At 44.2% G+C, this 21,582-nt stretch overlaps 2 protein-coding genes across 5 annotated transcripts in view; one reads left to right on the forward strand and one right to left on the reverse strand.

Annotated features, from left to right (window-relative positions):
* ZDHHC17 (zinc finger DHHC-type palmitoyltransferase 17) overlaps positions 1 to 21,582 on the reverse strand; it is a 126,060-nt gene that overhangs the window by 244 nt on the left and 104,234 nt on the right. The gene's annotated exons all lie outside the window — the stretch shown is intronic.
* CSRP2 (cysteine and glycine rich protein 2) lies at positions 321 to 19,510 on the forward strand. Of its 4 annotated transcripts, none has more exons than XM_057556330.1 (7): positions 321 to 526; positions 11,199 to 11,311; positions 12,335 to 12,455; positions 14,034 to 14,202; positions 17,706 to 17,835; positions 18,511 to 18,604; positions 19,202 to 19,510. In XM_057556330.1, exons 2-7 carry the CDS (start codon positions 11,276 to 11,278, stop codon positions 19,276 to 19,278), a joined length of 627 nt encoding a protein of 208 aa, XP_057412313.1. In that variant the 5' UTR covers positions 321 to 526; positions 11,199 to 11,275; the 3' UTR covers positions 19,279 to 19,510. The 4 variants fall into 4 exon arrangements, with proteins under 4 accessions (XP_057412313.1, XP_007195046.1, XP_057412312.1 ...); XM_057556329.1 differs by lacking the exon at positions 321 to 526 and adding an exon at positions 610 to 856; XM_007194984.3 differs by lacking the exon at positions 12,335 to 12,455 and having other exon boundaries at positions 351 to 526.

Raw genomic sequence — 21,582 nt, forward strand, 5'->3', positions numbered from 1 at the left:
GGGTTTCTGGGTGGGTTTGCCCGCCCCCCTGCACCGCCTCAGCAGCGTGTGCAGCCGTGCCCCGCGATGGTGGGAAAGGCAAAACACTTGAGTAATGAGGCTTTTTTGGTAACGTCATTTATTTAGTCTAGATGAGAAATTTTGCTCCTTAAGAACAGGAAGGTTGCGGATTCCCAGAAGCTGGAAATCGGGCCAGCGGATACTTGTCCACTGGGGAAGTTAATCACGTTGAGTTTACTTATAAGGGTAAGGCACGGGACGGGGTGGTGGAAACTCCCGATCTGGCCGGTTTTCTACTGCTGGAAACTCCTCGACCTCGGACTGTTCCCTCCTGAAGGAGAATTGGCAACCGCGGTCGGAAGGGCACGTCGCAGGGCGGCGAGGGCTGTTTCCCGACGGGACAGTCCCGCCGTCCGGCCTCTCCGCAGGGTGAGGAAGCCTCCTTTCCCGGCTCCGGTTAACCACTTCTAGAAACTGCGGGCTCCCGTTCCGAGCGAGAGGAGTAAAGTCGGCGGGAGCGGTCCCGGTACGTGGGAAGATGCTGGGCGCGCGGGAAGCAGCAGGAAGAGGCGGGATTCTGCCTTTGTCTCTCTGTCTTTACCCCGGAGCCCGGCCGCGAGCAGCTCCCCCCTCCCGCCCTCCGAGCCGGTCCGGGAATCGGTCAGGCGCGGCGCGGCGCCGCGCGGCGGGGCGGGGCGCGGATGGGGTGGGGGCGGGGCGCCCACAGGCCACGCCCACAGGGGGCTTGAAAAGGTACCGGCGCTCCCTGCGTCCCGGCTCCCGGACTCACGCCGCGCTCTCTCCGACTGCTTCTCGCTAGTTCCGCCCGCGGTGCGTGGTCCTGCTTGCGACTCGAGTGAGTAGGGAGGTGCGGGCGTCTCCGCCGACCCCGGGGGTGGGGGTGGGGTTCCCTCAGCCTCCTGGGATGCGGAGGCCGCCCTGCCGGCGCCCCCTCTCATCTCCTCCGACGGCCCCATCGCGGTCCCCATTTGGTCCCCCTAGCCATCCTCCTCACCCCTGCGCCCCGATCTCCGCACACCTGCCCCGTTCCCCGTGGCCGCCCCATCCCTGCTCTCGGATCCCGGGTCCGCTGCGCAGAGAAATAATCGTGCGCGACCTCCATCCCGGTTTCTCCGGGAGAGAGAGGTAGGATCGAGAGTCTCGCGGGGCTGCTAATTCGCCTTTTAGTAGCCTAGGGCCCCCTCCTCCAGTGGCGCGTTCTCTCTTCGCAAAGGGGAGGGCGGGATCCGAGTCTCGGGGTCTCCTGTGCCCCGAGTGTGCTGCACGCCGAGGGCGACCTTCCCAGAGGCTGGTTCGGAGCCCTGGGGGTGCGGAGGGGGCTCCCCCAGCCTGTCGAGCCCGGAATCCTTCCCCTGCTGCGGTACAGAGCTCCTGGTATCCCCATTGTTTGGTGGTCTCTGCCCACCGAGCGCTGAACCTTAAATGTTGAAGGCACAGCAGTGAAACGTCATATTGATCACTCCCAGCTTTTTCCGGAACTTTCTACCATTCAGGTACAAACCGGGAAAGCAAGAATGCTTGGTTGTAAATTCTGCAACAGGTCCTGCAAATCACGTCCTCGGTTCCAAAGCTCCACGTAGGCAGTCCCGGGGGGGGGGGGGCAGGGTGGGTTTTCTGAGTCGGGAGACACCCACGTCTGCCCTGCCCCCCCCCCAAGCCAGGACGTTTGTAGAACGATATTTGTTTAAATGGTTACCCCAAATGTTCAACCTGTTTTATTCTCAGTCTGCAGACCAGACTTTTTCCTTTTCCTTTTCATTTTATAAATACTTTTTATTTTGGGTAGTTTTTTTAACTCGGCAGTAAAAATGGTCTCTTTAGTTCTTAACTTTTCTAGTTAACCTGTTTTAAAACTCTACTTATAAAAAATGCCAAGAATTCAAATAGGACAGCCACAGAGTTGGCTATAATTTGACTCAAATTTTCAGGAAAAAGATGGGCAACGGATTCTTAAAGGGTGAGTTGCACATACGTTAAAAACTGCATACCAAACGAGAACAAATTTTATTAAGTCCTTTGTGGTCTCCCTCCACACTGTCTCCTTGGTCATTGCCCTCTGAAGTTGACTGCCACTTATACTTTACCAATATTTCTCAAGGTTCTTTTTACCCTGGATTCGTTTCCTTTGCTCTTTCAGAGTGAAGTTAGGTAGACACGGGGGTCTGTATCCCATGAGTCTTTGAAATTCACAGTGCTTGGCTTGGGTGTCTTAAACACACCGTTGGACCAGAGCCAATGCTGGTTAATTGAATGAATAAATGAAGGAATGAGTAAGATTGCAATTGTAGAGAACAAAGATTTAATTGGACTCAAGCAATAGAAATATTAGCAGATTTGATCTAGTTTCTATCATGAGTTTTTTAATGGATTCCTCCAAATGTATTCACAAATATTGATTGATACTGGTATATGCCAAATACTGGGCTGAAAGCAGTACTCATTGGAGGTCTGTCCTGATGAAATTGCCAACTCACTTGGATTTTGAGGAAACTGTATTTTATACTAAAAAAGCAAGAATGTTGGCATAGATTAGAGGGGGCAGTAATAAATAAGCTTTCGAAGCCTGGGTCCAGCCTTGACGCCACCACTAAATGTGGACATCTGGGCCTCTAATTTTTCTTCTCTGTCAAAAATCAGGTAAATCAGATGAGCGGGGGAGAGAAAGCCCACAGCAGGAGAGGAGGCATAGCATGGTGAGAAGGACAGGACTGACCAGTTGGGCCCAAATTCACATCCCAGCTTCAGCAGCCACTGGTTTGATGACCTTAAGCAAGTTATTTTACTCTCTGGTCTCAGTTACTTCATCTTGTAAAATGGGTGTAACAGCACATACCTTGCAGGGGTTCTCGGAAGGCATGCTGTTCCTTGTATAAAACCCAGCCCAGTTTGGGAGAGGTTCCTTGTAATTAGACTCCGTTCTGCACTTTGTTGAATATAGGGGGAAACAGCTATCAGTGAAAGCCTCTTCCAGAAGATTGCTGACTCTGAACAGTATCGCCTAGGCCTTGCCTGGAGGCCAGCTTTCTTCCCTTCACAGATATTCACAGGTTTCCTCAACTGTATCATTTCCTGGGCTGGTATTTGCATGGCATCCCTTGTGCTCTATTGGGTGGGGTTCCCTACACTTGGGGTCTTGATTACCTAGGATGGTAATACCTAACTTTTTTGTGTCATGGAACTTTTTGGCAGTCTGGTGAAGCCTCTGGACCCCTTCTCAAACTGTTTTTAGGGGCATAAAATAAAGTACACGGTACCAAGTTCAGTGATCCCCAGAATTTCAAGGCATCTGTGGACCCCAGGTTAAGAACCCTGACTGACTTAGGGGAGTTTTCTCAAACTGGATTGTGGAGGAGCTGGGCACAAATTCTGATTATAAAAATTGTACATTTTAGTGTAAGTCTTAGAGGAAGAAGCAAAAGAAGTATATTGTGAATCATTTGCAAAGGATATCAGGTTCCTTGCTTTTTTGTTTGTACCAACAGTACTACTAATTGTCCTTGACTAATAAGAGGACACATACCATTTAATACACTAGGGCCATATGACTTCCCAGTTAGGTTTCATGGTGGCTTCTCCTCCAGAAGAGAAAAGCGAAGACAGAATCAAAGCTGCATACCTCCCACAGCAGGACAGAAAATACCCAATTTAAAAGAACTTGTGCTAGAGCCATATCAGTCACTACTATATTTGTGTTGCTAGCAGTGTTTTAGTTTTAGTGAAACATCAGTCAAATAAACTCAGTATAGTCTATTTGAATTTCACTGGTATTTTTAAGTTGAATTGTAATTGTGATTTGGTTTTACAGTTATGAGCCACTTAATAATCTATACCTCAGCTTTCCCACCCATGCAGTGAAGATAATGATAATGCCTACTTCAGTTGTTATGAGGATTAAGTTAATATAAGTAGACTACTTAACATAGGTATAGTAAGCTTTACGTAAGTGTTTCTAATTACTGTTATTTATCATGTGGCAGGCATTATTCGAAGTGCTTTACATGTATTGTCCAATCTCAAAACTGCCTTATGACATAAATAAGCAGTATCTCCGTTTTTAAAATGAGAAAACGAGCAGATCAGATAACCAGCCTAAGATCTTTTGGCAAATAAACAGTCGTCTTGGCATATAAATCTCAGTCTGACTCCATGTAAAAATCACACAAACATTAAATTGTTTGAATAATTGAATAGCTCGCAGTTTGCACAGATTGTGGCTATCTGGGGCTGGCAGGTGGAGGTCAGAGTGCCCGAGCCGAGAGCGCAGTTGTGTTCTAATGTGTGATTTGACAGCTGGTCTCCAAATCTGTGTCAAGCTGTCCTCCGAGTTGAAGACATGAGTGGCAACAGGATATAGAATTAGTAATGAATGGTGAGGGTGAGGTGCACAAAGGACAGCTTATTAGATAGAAGGGAGGTTTCCCTCAGTAGGAGGATGGACTTTGGTTGGCAGAGAGGAGTGGTAGAGAGTACTTTTTGGTTGAAGGTAGCAGTTTGGGTATGAGATTAGCACGTAGAGGACACTTACTAACTGCTAGGTGGATGGATGAAGACTGGCCAGCGAGGAAGGTGTTCCTGCGTGTAAGCTGATAGCTCAAGGACTGATCACGCTCAGGGGGTTTGAATGTTCTCGACCCTTAAATCAGATATGGGAGTTTGGGGGACAGCTTGTGGTTCTGGAGTCAGACATGAGTGGTTGAGCCTAGATTTGCATCTTTGGAGGTCAGTGACCTGAGCAAGTCACTTAACCGCTGAACGTTTGGTAACCATAATCAGGCCCGTTAGTGCTCCTGAAGGAAAAGGAAGCCAATATTTGTGGAGCACAGGCTTCTGCCAGGTACTTTACGAATGTTATCTCGTTAAATCCTTACAACCATCCTATGGCAGAGCGCTCATCCATTTCCAAGTTATAGCTGAAGACATGGAGGCTCAGAGGTTAAGGAACTCGGCCAAGATCACAGAGCTGGTAACTGACTTTCAAGCTTACATCTGTCTCATTCTGAGTTCCACACTCTTTCTCTTATCCCTGGAATGTCTTAGAGGTGGCACGTGCACTGCAGTTTCTATGGCAGACATTATTAACCACAGTGATCTTTAATGTGGAACCTTGACTGGTCTCCAGAATCTTTTCCAACATAGCTCCAGGAACCCACTATCAATCAATCAACAAGATGAAACTGTTCTGGCATCCCTCTATCAATAGACCATACAGACTTCCCAAAGCCCCTTCTACACGCTTCTGTGCTTTGGGTTATTTTGCTGTTATTTGTTTACATACTTCTACCACCAAAGTAGAACTCCCTGAGAAACAGGCACCCTTCCTTTACCCTTTTACCCTCAGCTCCCAACCCAGGATATGGCTTATAAGATGTTGAATTGATAGATTTATTGGAGAGCTTCATAAACAGTACAGCATTACAGTGTTTATTAGCTGCCCCTACCCTGGAAGAATTACTTGAGATTCAGAAACGAAGTCGGGAGTTAGCTGGATGAGGGTGGGAGGGAGGGAGCTAAGTCAGTTTTCCTGATGTACAGGGATTAGGGGCATACTGAAGGAATGGATGGCCTATGAGGTGGGTAGAAGAAGATGAGTATTGATGACAAAGACTGAACATTGCTAAATACTGATGATAAAGGCGGCCAATAATTGAATGCCAACTGTAAGCATTTTCTCAACTCATTTTCTTAACACCTCTGAAAGAAAGGTTCTGCTACCCTTATTTTGCACATGAGGGAAATGAGACTGTGTGGACTCCAAAATCCACCTTCTTAGTTCATCCTGAGGCCGAGCTCTCTTGAAGACCAGCTTGAGGACTTAGCTTTGGTAGAAGGAGCCAAATGGAACTTGGAGCCCATCACTAAGACACAGAGAGTCCTATCCTTGGCTCAGTGGTATTCACTCAGATAAGGGAAGTAGACTAAGCAGGTAGTTTGGGTTGCAGAAGAAAACCTTTCTAGAATGGGCATTGAGTGCAGCTTAATTTCCAATTAATTACAGCTGTCAAACTCTGGCCTCTTTAAAAATCATTGTAATTGGGGACAGTTACATATTCTTTAATAAGTGACCCCCTCTGGATGTGGCTCAAGATGAAACTGGTTTAGGGGCTTCCCTGGTGGCGCAGTGGTTGAGAATCTGCCTGCCAATGCAGGGGACACGGGTTCAAGCCCTGGTCTGGGAAGATCCCACATGCCGCGGAGCAACTGGGCCCATGAGCCACAATTACTGAGTCTGCGCGTCTGGAGCCTGTGCTCCGCAACAAGAGAGGCCGCAATAGTGAGAGGCCCGCGCACCGCGATGAAGAGTGGCCCCCGCTTGCCACAACTAGAGAAAGCCCAACACAGCCATAAATAAATAAATAAATAAATAATAAAATTTAAAAAAAGATGAAAAATAATAAATAATAAAATTTTAAAAAAAAGATGAAAAAAAAAAAGATTCTCCTTTTGGGAAGTTATAGCATAATAACAAAGATTCTGTATAATAACAAAGCCCTGCCTGTAGTCATAAGATGTCAAATCTTCTGGAAGCATTTAGAATCTGGGTTTATAGACGGATTCACTCGGCATCAGACCAGTTAATTTAAATTACAAGTGGCGGCACGTAGGCTCAAAATTGATGGGTTTGAGTCATTCTGATTCTAAAATAAGGCAGTCAGTGCAGCACAGGTGGGGAGAATGATCCCTGTGGTCATTGGTTATCTAGAGAATGAGCTAACTTTACCGCAAGGTGACTCAGATTTAGACTATAGTAATTTTCTTCTTGGGCTAAGTCTTAATGATTCTGGGTGGTGTCTTAGACTGGGGAGAAGCAGCAAAGAGAAACTGCACATAGGTATTTGGATGTAAACCAAGCTTTTTAATCCAACACAGTGGATAAATCCTAGTGCTGGAGCTCTTTCAGGCAATGAGAACCAAAGAACAAGACAAAAAAACTGAATTGGCCCATGTTTGGCCTCTTTTGCGAGGTGTGTGTAACGGGGGGTTTTATTTCTCCTCTTACCATTTTGTAAATTAATGCATAGGATCGGGGAAAGGCATGCAGCCCAGATTGCTCAGTGCAAATCCAGTTTGCTGTGATTAATGTCAGCTGTTGTGGAGTAGTGCAGCCAAGGGCTTGTAGGAAAAATGAAGCTTTGGGTTTTTGTGTGTGTGTGTTTTTTTTAAATATATGCATAGCAATGCCAGGAGTGACAGAAATGGAAGATGGTCCCATTTCCCTCTGCCAAATTCAGCAAACACGCATAGGGGTTCACCCTAAAAGTGTAAATTTGAACTTCATTTCTTAGTCCCCGCAAGTGCAACTGTTGTTATACTTGCAGTGCATTGTAATGTTCAGAGAAAGGTTTATGAGTGACCAATCAGATAACTTTTTCCCTTACTGTTTGTTGCTCTGAGCTGTGTTCTATAGGTGCTAGTCAGTGGGTTTCCTGTAGGAGTACTGATAGCAGGATGGACAGCATGAGATGCCCCTCCCATCCTCAAGCCACCAGTTATTGGATGTCTGCCAAGGCATTTATTTACTGTGTTTTATCTTCACAATATCTCTTTGAGGTAGAGAGAGCTACCTTTCCCCCCTTTTTTGCAGATAAGAAAATTAAGCCCAACATTGCACAACCATTATAATAGTGAAGTTAACCCAGGTCTGTCTAAATCAATGTCTTCCTCCATCTCTCCTTTCCTTCCTTCCTTCCATTACGAAATATTTCCTTCCATTACGAAATATTTCAAACATACAAAATAGAGAATAACGTAAGGAACACCTAACTACCCACTATCCTGCTTAAAAAATAAAACATAAATCCAGCTGAAGCTTTCTGAGGATGCCCTATTACACCATTAGCCTGGCCCACAGAGAGGGTTATTCAGAAATCCTTAGGAAAGCCTTTAAACTGAGTGGAACTTTTAAAAAGTTAATGACTTGGAAATTTTACTGGATTTACTGAGAATCCAAGAATGTGACAGAGAAGTAGGGCAGTGCTACCTTTGTCTTTATAAGCATAAGATCAAATTGGGAAGAGTAAAAACAAGTTGAAAAAGGAAGGATTCCTTAAAACAATAGAAATGAAATATTTTGACATATGCCAAGCACTCTGGTTGATGGTGTAGGAGAAGACAGAGCTGCGGTCCCCACCCTCAAAGGAAAGAAGCTCTTAAAATGGTAAGCTGAAAAGGTATTGGATAGGTGTTTCCCGAAAAGATGACATATTCACATCTGGCTGGTGTGGCAAGTACAGTAGGAATCAGACTTGACTTACAAGGGGTGAATTCAACCCTGAATTACACAAGCAAAGGGAAGATATTCTTCCTTTTTTAAAAGTCCAAGTTGCTCTATAGTAGAGAGAGAGTAACACAGAGTGATGAGTTAGTTTTTATGTATTTTTAAATGTTATTTAGAGACAACCGAGGATAGTGTTTGTCTTGATAGAAAGTCTGGTTCCTTATAGGTGATTGCTCCAAAGTAATTATGATACAGGTTGGTGGTACGATGACACTTTCTAACATGATGAGAAATGCCTTGATGATAAAAGTATTTTAAAAGCCAGCTGGGCTGTTGATGGTTGGGATCTGATTTTAAGTCACTGTGACGTCATTACCTGCAAGTCTGGGTTTGGTGTTTGGTTTCCTCAGAAATCATGGGATACTTCCAGCAGATGTCTGTTGTATCTGTGAGCATTCCAGAACACGGGTAGCTTTGGAGCCATGGGGCAAAGTCAATATCATTAACTGCACTCCAAACTCAAGCCAGTGCAGGCGCCGGAGCCAAGTTTTGTGTCAGCTTCTATAGCCGGGCTCTGGTTTCATTGTGCAATAGAGCACGAGTCTCCAGGGACAGGAATAAGAGATTTATGCAACTACCAAAGGAAAGCTTGCAAATATATTCCATTGTTGCTGGATATCGATCCTATATGGATGCCTTCACAGGAGCTTGGTAACATTTGTGGACCCTAGAAATGACTCTGTTCCTGTCTGAACAAGGGAAATAGGCTTTTTGCAAGTTGAGGCCAACAATGTAGGGATAACTAGTCGTTATCAGTCAGGTCTTTTTGTGTGTCTGTGTGTGTTGTTCTTGTTTGTTTCTAGGACCAGGGGCTCTATCTCCCAAAGGCTTAAAAAGGGGAATTTATTGGCTCATATAATTGAAGAACACAGGATACAACAAGGCGCGGCTAAAGACTATCTGAACTAGTCTGTTTTCCTCTGTGCTGGCTTCCTTCTTAGGTTCTTTTCTTGCAGACAGCTGCTAACAACTCCACTCCTGCACTGGCACAGTTCTAAACCCAAGGCCGGGTTTAACTTCCATTGAACTGGCTTGGGGTCCTGTGCCCATTCCTAAACCAGTCGCCATGGCAGGAGGGGGAATGCACTCATCTGACTGCAGTGATGCATCGCATGTCCAGCCCTGGAATCGAGGGTAGAGTCACACCCTCTAAACTAGTGCTTCTCAAACTATCTGTGGTAAAGGACCATTCTTTTTCTTTTAATTTCCAAATACAGCCTGATTATCTGACTGTCCTCTGTCCAACAAGATGAGTCCACTGATCATGCTGTTGATTGTTGTGGCGTAAAATTGTAGAAAACTTTCTAAACGCTTATCTGAATGTTGTCTGGGATTGGTAGCCAGCACAGTGGACTGTCACCAGGAGACCACATTTTAATAAGTACTCCTCTAAACCATGTGTGCCAAGCAAGAGACGGTTGTTGCTTCCCTGGAGAAAATCTGGGGAAAGTATTACCAGAAGAGGGGCCAGAGAAGGCTGTGTCCCAGAAGGATGCCCAACACAGTGGTTAATTCTGTAAATCTTTCTTGTGTAAAGACCTCATCTCAGTGTTTAGGAAGTCATTGTGTTCTGGATTGTCGAAATGGCGTAGGATGGGCAAGTGGGATAGGAATTTTCTCCACCCTCCTTTTTATCTTAAGGACTGAAGATTCTTCAGCCTTTTGCTTAGCAGCTGTCCTTGTCCCTTTTTTTTTTTCTAGCCAGACTTGAGTTAGTAAGGACGTCTCAGCCTTCTTAGCTAGCTGTTTACTAGAGAGGCAGAAGCTCATCCAAGGAGACGCAACAGCCAAGGGCTGCAAATGGCACTCAGCAAAGGGAAGTCTGGAAATGATGGTGGGGATGAAAGGAATTCTTCTACTGTGTTTTTAGATACCACTCAGGGCAGGTCTGACATAACACGCTGTCTCTGCAGGCCAACTTTCTGTACTGGCAAAGGCACTTGAGCACATTGGCCATTCAGAACTAGGTGTTTTAAACTGGGTCCAGGGAGACCAGTTCATTGCGAAGGAGATGAGAACACGTTGCCCTACACCACAGCAAGATAGCCAAGGATTTAAACTTCGAGTTCTACCCCCAGGCCACATTGCTCAGAGGTTATTCTGACACAGTCAACAAACAATTCATTTTGCCAGGAAGGCAACTTGGTAGCCTATTCTGTGTGGACGGACAGGCCCACCAGAGAGGGAAAACCAACCGTGTTGTCGGCTGGACTTCAGGACACTGGGATTAGTGAAGCACAGAAACTTAAATGATAGCCATCTGGATGGGTGTTTGTTGTGGTTACTGCCAGGCTCCCGCCATGCAGTGTGCTAGTCAGAGAAACAAGTGTTTATGCTATAATCTCTCATAACCTGAGCAGAAAATATACAACTTAATCTTGCCGGGCCGTCCAGCACTTCCCTCCTCCCTAGAAGTGTGTCATAGCTCGTGTATGTTCTATGGTTAAGAATTTGGTGATGTTACAGTGAATGAAACATGTAAAAACCTCCACCCAAGTGTAAGTTCTTCAGCTGAGCTTTAAACCAGTTCATTACGACTGCAGGGTGGGCGTGGGCAGCGTTTGCCTTTCCACTCCCTACACTGCTTTCTCAACTCCCGTGGATGCTGGCGGCAGTTTGTTTTGTGCCTGGCGACCTGCACTGTTGTACTAAATGCAGGTCCTTTGTTCCGGTCGGAGAAAAAAACCTGTGCACGACAAGCCCGTTTCCTAGTGAGGGCTGTGACCTGGGAGGTGAGACGAGGTCACTTTGGAGGAACGCAGGTCTTCTGAAGATGTGGCCAGGGCAGGTTATAAAGAAACCAACGCTGTCTGCTGCCCCCTGGGTGTAAAAAGCCCTCCAGGGAGCGTGTAAGACGTCTCGTACAGTCGGGGCCCGTCCTAACGATTGTGTCTTCCTGCAGGATGCCCGTCTGGGGAGGCGGCAACAAATGCGGGGCGTGTGGGAGGACCGTGTACCACGCCGAGGAGGTGCAGTGCGATGGCCGGAGCTTCCACCGCTGCTGCTTCCTGTGCAGTGAGTCTCCCCCGCGCTCGCGCGGACAGAACGCGTGTGTCAGGAGCTTCAGCTCACCGATTTCAGGAAGAAACTGTGGTCTTGTTAACAAAGATGATTTTAGCAGCCCCAGTGGTTTCTGCCTGTCTGTCCCCATGGACAGTGCAAGCGCTCAGCCTCACAGCAAGGGCAGCAGGGGCGACCCAGACCCTCGGCCTCTGGGTCCCCGTAGCGCTTCGCCTCCACTTGGCACCCCCTGTACTTCACCTGTTGTCACGTCTGTCTCCCCCGCTTCACCGAGACCTCGGGGTTGTTTATAGTCTGGCACCCGGCACCGTTCCTGGCACATCCCGGGGGCTTGGCTCCGATTCCTGAACGAACGGCTCACTCCCCATCCGCGCCAGCTCTCTCGTTCTGGCGGGGCTCCTTCTCTTTGAAACCTAACTGGCTGGTTTCTCGCCACGCTGTTAGTTGAAATTCACATGTCTAGAAGCTCAAATTCTGTCTTCTCTGGTAGTGAATATTCAGAGATACTTCTTGTTATTGATGTCCTAAATTTGAGGGAAAGGAACGTAGGATATGAAAATCCCATAGAAGTAGATGGGGAATTACTGTTGTTTATAGAGAGAGAATTACCATTGTGGCTGGTACAGACAGAAGGTAGACCACGAACCAGCACCTGGGCATCTGCTCCAACGATGGTCAGTACCTGATAATGAGAGAAAGGGAACAGGAGAGAAGCCCCCTCTCCCTGGCAGATTCCTTCTCAGGACAACCAGGTCTTCAGTCTTAAAACAGGAGAGTAGCCGCTTCAGGAAGCTCAACATTAATCATCTTCTGATTCAAATGACAAAATTTTCTCGAACAAAGGATTTGTTATGTGAGGAACCCACCCATCCGTGCAGCTCTCCGCTATATCTAGAGTACTGTGCAGTGAAAATTACTGTTAGAAACCGCCTATGTTAAAAAGAAATCTGGTTACACTAAGGAATAATCTTCAGAAAGAGTTTCCCTCACAAATTTTAGTTGTCCTTCTCCTTCTAGGCACCAGCATTTAAGGCGTCTGGACCTTTTTATACAGCAACTGCTTTGCAGACGACCAGAAACAGACAACAGAGAGTTGCAGTTACGAAGAATACAAATACAACATATGAATGTTTGCTATGTACGCCTCCATAATAGCTAGCATTTCTCAGATTTGGTTTAACCATTTCTTCTCTTAGAAGTTAATTTTTTTTAAAGGAATCCGTATTTTTCAGCAGCTTTGTAACCAAGAGAGTATGTGAACAAAGAGGAAATGTAAATACTTGAGAAACTGTTCTTAGTTTCCTCCTCTAGGTTAAGCCATGATGTCTACACCGTAATCAAGTCAGTGTTTATTAAATGTCAAGGTCTTTACTGGTCCTCTTTATTACTCCTTCCTAATATGTGCCTCTGCTGACTAAAGCCTTTTAAGGAAATAATTCAGAGTAGTTTGCAGACCTTAGGAGAATTTACTGCAGAGAATACGGATAAGGCCTAGGGGGAAAGGGGTGGTTCTCTAGTAAAAATTTCATATATTTAAACTTGCTCTGGTTAATAAACATGTGTTTAAAACCAGTTTTTCTATTTATTCTGTCTGTTAAGGGTGTCTGTTCTTCAGCAGTGTATGATTTTAGGTTAACTCTGTCTTTAAGCAGATATATTTCAGTACTTGAACCTCAACAGCAAGGTTCAAAGTAGATGATGTCATTTCTGTTCTACCAGAGAAAACTTCAGTCTAAGATAATAGAAACTTCATCATTTAACTCTACTCTGAAGCAGCCAGCTAGTCGCCTTTCCCGGCCCTTCTTTCTGTCCTTCCTCTTTTTGCTTCTCCCTCTCTTTTAAATAAGGGGCGGGGGGAATCCCCTTTTCTACTGCACTAATCTCGGGTTTCCTGCTGCCCGAACTGTGCTTCCAGTGAGCTCTCTCACAAGTCTTTTTTTTCTCAAGCTTAATTGAAGTCTTAGAAAGTGAAATAACGTCTGGATAAAACATGATGACATTTGGCAGTTTTATGAAGTGGGATACGTGGAAATGTGGTAAGAAATCCATCAAGAAAGAATGTGTGCTCCTTTGGGACTGAAGGGAAAACAAATGCAGACTTTAAACCACTTGACGATTTTCAGACATACTTATCACTGCTGGAGAAGCCGGTGGTGAGATGAAAGAAGACTGCTTTTTCCCTTCTAAACTAGTGATGAAAACTAGAATTCTGGATTTAAAACCGTTTTTATCCCTGGGGGTGCTTTTGGGGGAGGAGGGGCTGCAGAGGCAGCTCGCTCAAGGCGCTCCTACCCTTTTGTTCTTTAATACTTGGATGAAGGGGATGAAAAGATTGAGTGTTGAAGGTTGGGAGCAAGGGTCTTGGGCGCAAAGTGCTAGTTTTGTTCCTTTTGTTCGTGTAATTGTAGACATCTTGGAAACTTCTCTCCCTCTTGCCTGGGAGGCAGATCCTACTAAAAAGTTTGAGGCTTCAGGATGTTAAAATTCGAATATATTTCTGAAATGACCATCATATCCATGGAGGAACGCAAATCGTCCTCACAGGTAGCGAGCCGTCCAGGTGCTCTCCAGTGGCTTTTGGGAACCAGAGAATAAACTAGGAATGTGAGAGAGCCTCTGCCTTTACCTTTTCTAGGCCCTGTGTCAGCGCCACCATTGTTCTAAGGAAAAAGGCAATCTTTGGCATATTTTTAAAGTCTAACTTTTTCCCCCTCAGTGGTTTGCAGGAAAAATTTAGATAGTACAACAGTGGCAATTCACGATGACGAGATCTACTGCAAATCCTGCTATGGAAAGAAGTATGGGCCGAAAGGCTACGGGTACGGCCAGGGCGCGGGCACACTCAACATGGACCGGGGCGAGAGGCTGGGCATCAAGCCAGAGAGGTGAGTCAAGACCACGTGACCTTCAGGAAGGCATGGTGGCAATTCATGTTGCTTGGTGAATGGGAATCTGGGAGTTTCCAGATTTTTAGCTTGAAAGAATCAAAGACAATGACTCAGATTTTCTAGTATAAACTAATGACTGTTCTTTAAGCTTGAAATAATGGACAGTTTTGGACCTGGCAAGTTCTTATTGATTATTCCAGTGATTTCCAGCCCCGGTTTATAGCATTATGAGGTGTATCAAGCAGTTGTGATGTTCTCAAAAGCAAGTGGTTTAAATTTACTTCCGTTTCACAGCACTTCAAAGACCAGACATCATGAAATCAAATGATGGAGAAATGTAGTATCGGAATCATGAGATGCATTTCTCATGTGCAATTAAGCAGTCAATGAAAATTCCTCAGTCAGTCCTTCCATGTAAGAATGTTTCCTCACCAAGAAATTACTTTTCTCTAGCTTACAATTCTTACTTAAAAATGGAAATTATTTCCTGTATTTGATTCTATGAGAGGTTAGTGTTACTAAATTTTAAAGGTTTCGGTACCAAAGTAAGCAAAGTGCTAAATCTGCTAAACTTCACTTAGTAATTCACGCTGAGACATAATTTCTTCATGTGGAATTTAATTCCTATTCTTGACTCACTAATTCCCTCATTTGAACTTCACATTTTTCACATCCATTTTATACTGAAGAGGCCAAAATTGTGTAATATGCCAATAAGATGGCCTTTCCTTGGACAAGGCCATTAATTGTGCCCTTATTGTAGACTGGACACCATGCAATAATATATGGTAACTCATGTAATCCTCACAACTCTATAAGGTAGGGTTTCCTATCTTAATCAAGAACAAAGTGAGACAGTGAGAATTAAGTGATTTGCCTTAAGTCACACTGCTAGTTAATTGTAGAGCCTGGAACTTAACCCAGTGTAACTCCAAAGCTTATGATCTTAAGCACAGCGCATTATGGTATGCCTGAAATAATGTCTGCTGAACATTTATGTTCATTCTATATAATCTTCACAGTAACTGAGTTGAGTTACTTTGTCCCTATCTTATAGATAGGACACTAAGGCTCAGCTCACACAGGTAAGTGGCAGAGCCAGGATTTGAACTTTTGTCCTTTTGGCCCGCATACTTGTGCGCTGTCCTGCATCGAGGTCCACCTCTCTGTTCTCCTGTTTCTTCCACACTCACTTTCTGAGCCGTGGTGCCTTGCTGGGCATCAGTTGTATGAGGGCTGACTCATTCATTGCTGCATGCCATCACTTGCAGGACCCCAGCTTACCTCTGACTTTGTTAAAGTTCATCGTTCTTGTTCTGCTCTCCCTTTTCCAACTTGTTAAAAATCTATTCTTGTTTCCCAAGATTTTATTTCAAACACATAAACCTGTACACGTTCCCCCCAAACAAAACTCATCCATGACCCCAAAAGTGAATCAGTCATTGTGGCCATAGTGTTAAAGTCACAAAGACCAGTGGCCCCTCCTCTTTATCTACTCCTGCTTCTCCATATTCTCCAATAATCAGCCAACATTCTATGCTGGCCTGTGTTGATCTGTGTCCTTGCCTCTTCCCCTTCTTAGCCTGGCCACATGTTACTCATCCTGCAGGACCAGGTGTAGGGATTTCCTTTTCCAGAAGCCCCTCTTAATGACTGTACTCTGGGAGCACCTGCAGTCTGGACTGCCCTTTTGGCACATGGTCATTGTGAAAGTTATGGGGACCAAACAGCTTCGGGGGGATCTCTTGAAGAGGCAGCACTGAGTGGGCAGAAACATCTTCATTGAGGCAGACCTGCATTTTTTAGTTCAGGCTCACCAATTTACTAATTCTCTAGCCCTTCAGCAAGTTATTTAAATGTAAGCCCCTATTTCCTCATCTGCCATATGAGGTAGCAATTAACCATGGCTTCTGAGGTTGTTGGAAGGGAGGTGGGAGATAATCCATATAAAGTTCTTCTTAATATGATTAGCAGATTTGGAAATTTTTCTTAGAAAACTCCTAACTGCAAGTGTTGGATATCATTGTGAATAGCTTTTAAAGATCACTTTTAAAAGTAAGTACAGGTGTCCCTTGGTATCCATAGGGGATTGGTTCCAGGACCCCCACGGACACAAAATCTGAGCATGCAGGTGCTATGTAAATAGTTGCTGGCATGTGGCAAATGCAGGTTTTGCTCTTTGGAACTTTCCAGAATTTTTTTCTCGAATATTTTTGATCCAAGGTTGGGTGAATCTGTGGATGCACAACTTGTGGATAAAGAGGGCTGACTGTATATATACAGTGGGTTGTGGAGATTGTTTTAAAAATATGCCCATATTAGGGACAATGGAAAGTTCAGTCCTGTGAATTAGTACTGGGAATTGGTATTTGTTGCTTAGAATAAGATTTCCAGTGGCCACATCAAACATGATTCAAGAAATGCTGTATATTAAACAACTTAGGTGGAAGTGTAGAAAACCATTAAATGACTAAAAAATGGATATAGTGGAGATGAAGATATTAAAGATACATGTAAAGTTTGAATAAACTGTTTTATGAAAAGGCAGTATTCCTAAATTAACACTTTATTTTAAATATGTATGTAACCTATTTAATAAAATATAACTAGGATGAAATTGTTTTCCTAGTAGGAAAAATTGACACTTAGCTACCCTTTGCTGAGTGCTAACTCTTGTTGTCACATCTCATCTTCTCAACCTACTTGTAAGGCTTTAGGAAAGCCTTTAAATCTTTTCAGAGCCTAGAATGGTGTTCTGCATGGTAGGTACATCTACATATTGAATGGAAAAAAATTACAGAAAGTGAGAGGAAAACAAGGTTGACCTAGTGACCTGTAAATAGTTACAAAAACAGTACACTATACAGAGAAAAAGATAAACAAATCACAGAGTAATAGGCAAACTTTCTAAAATATTTTCTCATGAAAAATGTAATTTACTCATACTTTCCCCTAATATATTGGGGAATTAAGTAATCGGTAAAACATACTTAATTTTCCTAGTTACTGCCTAAGTCAGCTGACCTATGTGCAGAACTTAACTGCTTAAGTTACTACTGATTTTTTCTATCGTCTGTGAATTAAAAAGCTAGCTGATTCCAGTGGTAGTATAAATAATAATAATAATGATATGAATGTGGGGTGAAAATATGTGCTATGGTAGGTTTTCATAAAACACAGCGTAATTGTTTAGTGGAGAGGTTAGCACTGGAGATTCAATGAATTCTGATGAGTTTAGACTCAAGGGACAAACATTTAAGTTTGGAGCCTTGTCTGTCTTTTTGTAACAATAATGAGCCCATAAATAGGTTAAAATAATAACTGGCCTGCCCCTGATATTTATTTCTTCTTTCTTCTTTCCCCTGTACTGGCCTGTGGAGGCCTCCAGCCAAGGGACAGTATAGCAATTAAGTCCCAGAGTTCTATTGTGTCTGCCTTGTAAGGCTTATAAGGGCCCTTTGGAAAATCTTGCCTAATTCCTTTTCTCCCCTTTCCACAAGCGTTCAACCTCACAGGCCTACGACAAATCCAAACACTTCTAAATTTGCTCAGAAATACGGAGGTGCTGAGAAGTGTTCCAGATGTGGGGATTCTGTGTACGCTGCCGAGAAGATCATTGGAGCTGGAAAGGTAAAGTGCCGTCTTGAGTTAATAGCAGCGGATGACTACTCTCCACTACCTTTCTCCCCCAGGCCCCTCCGCAGCCCACTCAGGCGCTCTGCCTTATAAATAAATGCCTTGAATGAAACTTTTTCTTAATCGAATTTCCATCTGAATCATTAATTTTTTGAAGTGATGCCCTTATTTGACAAATCACATCTGTGTTTAAAAGAACCTTGTTTTCATAGGGGGCGCTCCTGAAGGTGTTAACTGACAGGGCCAGGCTTAACAAACCTGGACTCTGCAGGTTCTTCAGTGTAGTGAAAGGGAAAAAAACAAAAACAAAAAAGCAGTGACTTAGGGCACCTGATGCTAATTTGGTTTGGAGCAGTCGCTTAACCGCTTCACCTCTTTGAGCTGCAGCGTTCTCAACCGTAAAGGAGGCGGTCTGCAAAGGAGCACCCAGGGCTTGCGGCGAGGTTTCAGACAGCTCTCAGGGAAATGGCCCTTCCGTGGCACAGCTCCCGGTCCAGGTCTTCTGTGGATGAAGTCTGAACTCAGCCCTTTTGCAGGCAACCAAGCATGTAGAGGGTCCAGTTTCAGCCTTCTGGTTGGGGCTGCCCCACAGTAGTCAGGAGCCTGTTTTGGGTTGATCTTCCTGAGCCACCGTGCCGGCATCTAAACTGACTCATTCCTCTCTTCAAGCCCTGGCACAAAAACTGCTTCCGATGTGCCAAGTGTGGGAAGAGTCTTGAGTCGACAACTCTGACTGAGAAAGAAGGTGAAATCTACTGTAAAGGTAAAATTAACTTCAGTTATTGGTGTCCATATGGGTATCTCACACTGGCTGTTAGTGAAGGAAATGTCACTAGCAGGGGGGAAAAAAAAAAAAAAAAAAAAGGACAAAAAGCACTCTGAAAATGGGGAAGAGGTGGGATAGTGCCACTGGGTATTTGAAAATAAAAGATCTAGAGATGCTTACAGATAACAGAAAAACCACAGAACATTTTTGATGATACAGTAAGTTAAGTTCCTGGTCATTTAAAACTCGCCTACAAATAAAAACAAACCGTAGTCTTCTTTCAGCTTAATGTTTTAAGCAAAGCATATGGATATATGAAGGTAATAGTATAGAACTTGTCTGGCCCGATTTGCAGACTTGTAACTCAGTTGGGACCATGAGCTGAACACTAGGGAACCAGAAGACTCGGACTTAGTTACCTTTGCAGCTTTAACATAGTTACTACATGGCACATTCTACACCTTAAATAAGTTGAACTCTTCTTGGCATAGCCAACAGCTTTTTCAATTTACGGATGTTTGTTGATACATCAGTCTTAAGCAATGCTAGCAAAGCTTAATGGACTTGCACTAACTCTTCCCTTTTCTTTTGTAGGATGCTACGCGAAAAACTTTGGGCCCAAGGGATTTGGCTATGGCCAAGGAGCAGGAGCCCTTGTTCATGCTCAGTAGAGGTGCAAACCCAGAACCAACATCACACACTGAGCTCTACATAATCTAGGCACAGATAATCTAACACTAAACTACTGTGAAATTCTACCAGTACTTAAGTACTGTATGTTGCCCTGTACTTGGATAGGCCAGCTGACTAGTAGGAAGAGAGCACTATATCTTTTCGCTTTATTCATCAGCATTTCAAGAACCATTTCTTTTACATTTTAAATAAAACTTTAGCTTAATTTAGTGTTCAGTGTCTTTCCATTAACCTTTTGGAGGAGTGCTGTGATGTCGGTTAGTGGTAAATCATCTGGGTCCCCACCTTCATTTTTATTGGTTAAAGAGAGTCCACCCCATTATGCGGTTGACTCACCAGGTTAATGTTTGCATTACAGCTGTTGGAAAAGATGGCTCTCTCTAAGCTGGCAAGTGTGCCTCAAGAGTGAGGGTTGCTAGGCAACAGGCCCCACCATTCCGGCTCTTCAGAGCTGGCAATTAATTCAGCAGTGCAGAACTCCTGCCTGCCTGCCCCACTCTAGTTCAGTGGTTGCTCTTCTCTTGTTGGGAACAGTTTCCTAAAGCATGGCTCCTGGACAACCTGCACTGGAGTCACCCGGGAGTATTGCAAGGCAGATTCCTAGGCCCCAGAGAAGCAGAATCTCTAGGGGTGGAGCCATAGAAGCCCTCCTAACAAGCTTCTCAGAAAGGTACGCTGACCCAGGGTAGGCACACTGTTAAAACACTTAAAAATTCTTTTGATTTATCTCGATCTAAAGATCATTATAAACAGCTACCTACAGACAACTATAGAATCTGAGGCTCAGTGTGACTTTTTAAAGACTCCCCACTCTCATCTGATAGTGAATTACTAATCCTGGAAACTGGGTTGAGGATTTGTGTTTTTCTCACAAATCTCAATTCTGCAAAATTAGCAAAGAATGCTGCATTGTCCTGGCACATTCAGCTGGCTCAGGGAGAAAAGGAGTATCAGACTATATAAGGTATATTTTCATTATTTCTCCAGAAACTTTTAGTTCATTACCAGACTCAATCCAACCCTTTATTTTTCAGTGGCAGGGTGTGATATTAGTCTGTAATGTGTATTTGTAAAATTGAACCAACCTAATCTGTGACTACATCTTAATCTTATATGACCTCAAAAGAAAAAAAAAAAAAAAAGCAGAAACATGGTGGGAAAAGGTCAGTTGAGGGTGTACCAGGTGAAAGAATTCATGGTTATTTATATCATAGCCTTGAGTACTTCACATGTTCCGTAAGGCAAGTTTCACCGTGGGAGAGGGGAGGGTCTTTTTGGTAAGCAGGCTGGGGAAGTTAACAATAAAGGAACTGGGCTGAACTGAAGAAGATTTACGGAGTAACTTCTGATTCATTCTGTGGTCGTTTTAAACACATGCACAAATTCTTTGACATTCCAACAAAAGATGGAGTCTAATTCCCCTTTCTCTGAATAAGGGTCAACCTTAGTGACTCAGTTTTAACTAACAGAGTATAATGGACCAGGCTAGGTTACAAAAGACAACACAGCTCTTGCCTGCCTCTTTCTCTTGAGATGCTTACTCTTGGAACTCAGCCACCATGTTTTGAGGAAGCCCAGACTACATGGGGAGGCCACATGTAAGTATGAGAGCCATAACCTCAGCTAAGATCTTCCCCATCAGCCAGCATCAACTAACAGACATGTGAGTGAGTAAGCTTTCAGGCTATTCCAGTCCCCAGTTTTTGAACCATCCCAGCTGACACCCAGTGGAGCAAAGTGAGTTATGTTGAGTCCTAAATTGCAAATCTGTGAACAAAAATGCCTTTTTAACCACTAAATTATTCAGTGCTGTAGATAACCAGAATGTTGTAACTGTTCCCACACAGAGCCAACATTTCCCATCCTACCATGTTTCCCAAATTGTACTGGAGATGCTAATAGATATCCGATAGGAAAATACTCTACATGAAGTTGCCAGGTACCCGGTAATTTGAAATTTCTGCCTGATAAAGTTTAGACCCCCCTTTCAGAATTAAATTTATTCTTAAATTGGGAGCCATGGCAAAACAGCTAATCCAAAACCGTAAAATTAGCTTCCAGTGGTTCTAGGAGTGGAAAAGGGAATTTGGCCTTGGGCAGGCTCTGTTCTGGGAGGAATCACTTTCATCATTTGGAGGTAAGTCAACAGAGTAGCCCCAAAGTAATCCAAATGTGATATTAAAGTGCTGCATGGTAAAGAAGTATTTTTGTTTTAAAAATGACCCGCGGGCTTCCCTGGTGGCGCAGTGGTTGAGAATCTGCCTGCTAATGCAGGGGACACG

Source organism: Balaenoptera acutorostrata, chromosome 11, assembly GCF_949987535.1.
Source record: "Balaenoptera acutorostrata chromosome 11, mBalAcu1.1, whole genome shotgun sequence".
In the NCBI taxonomy this organism is placed as follows: Eukaryota; Metazoa; Chordata; class Mammalia; order Artiodactyla; family Balaenopteridae; genus Balaenoptera; species Balaenoptera acutorostrata.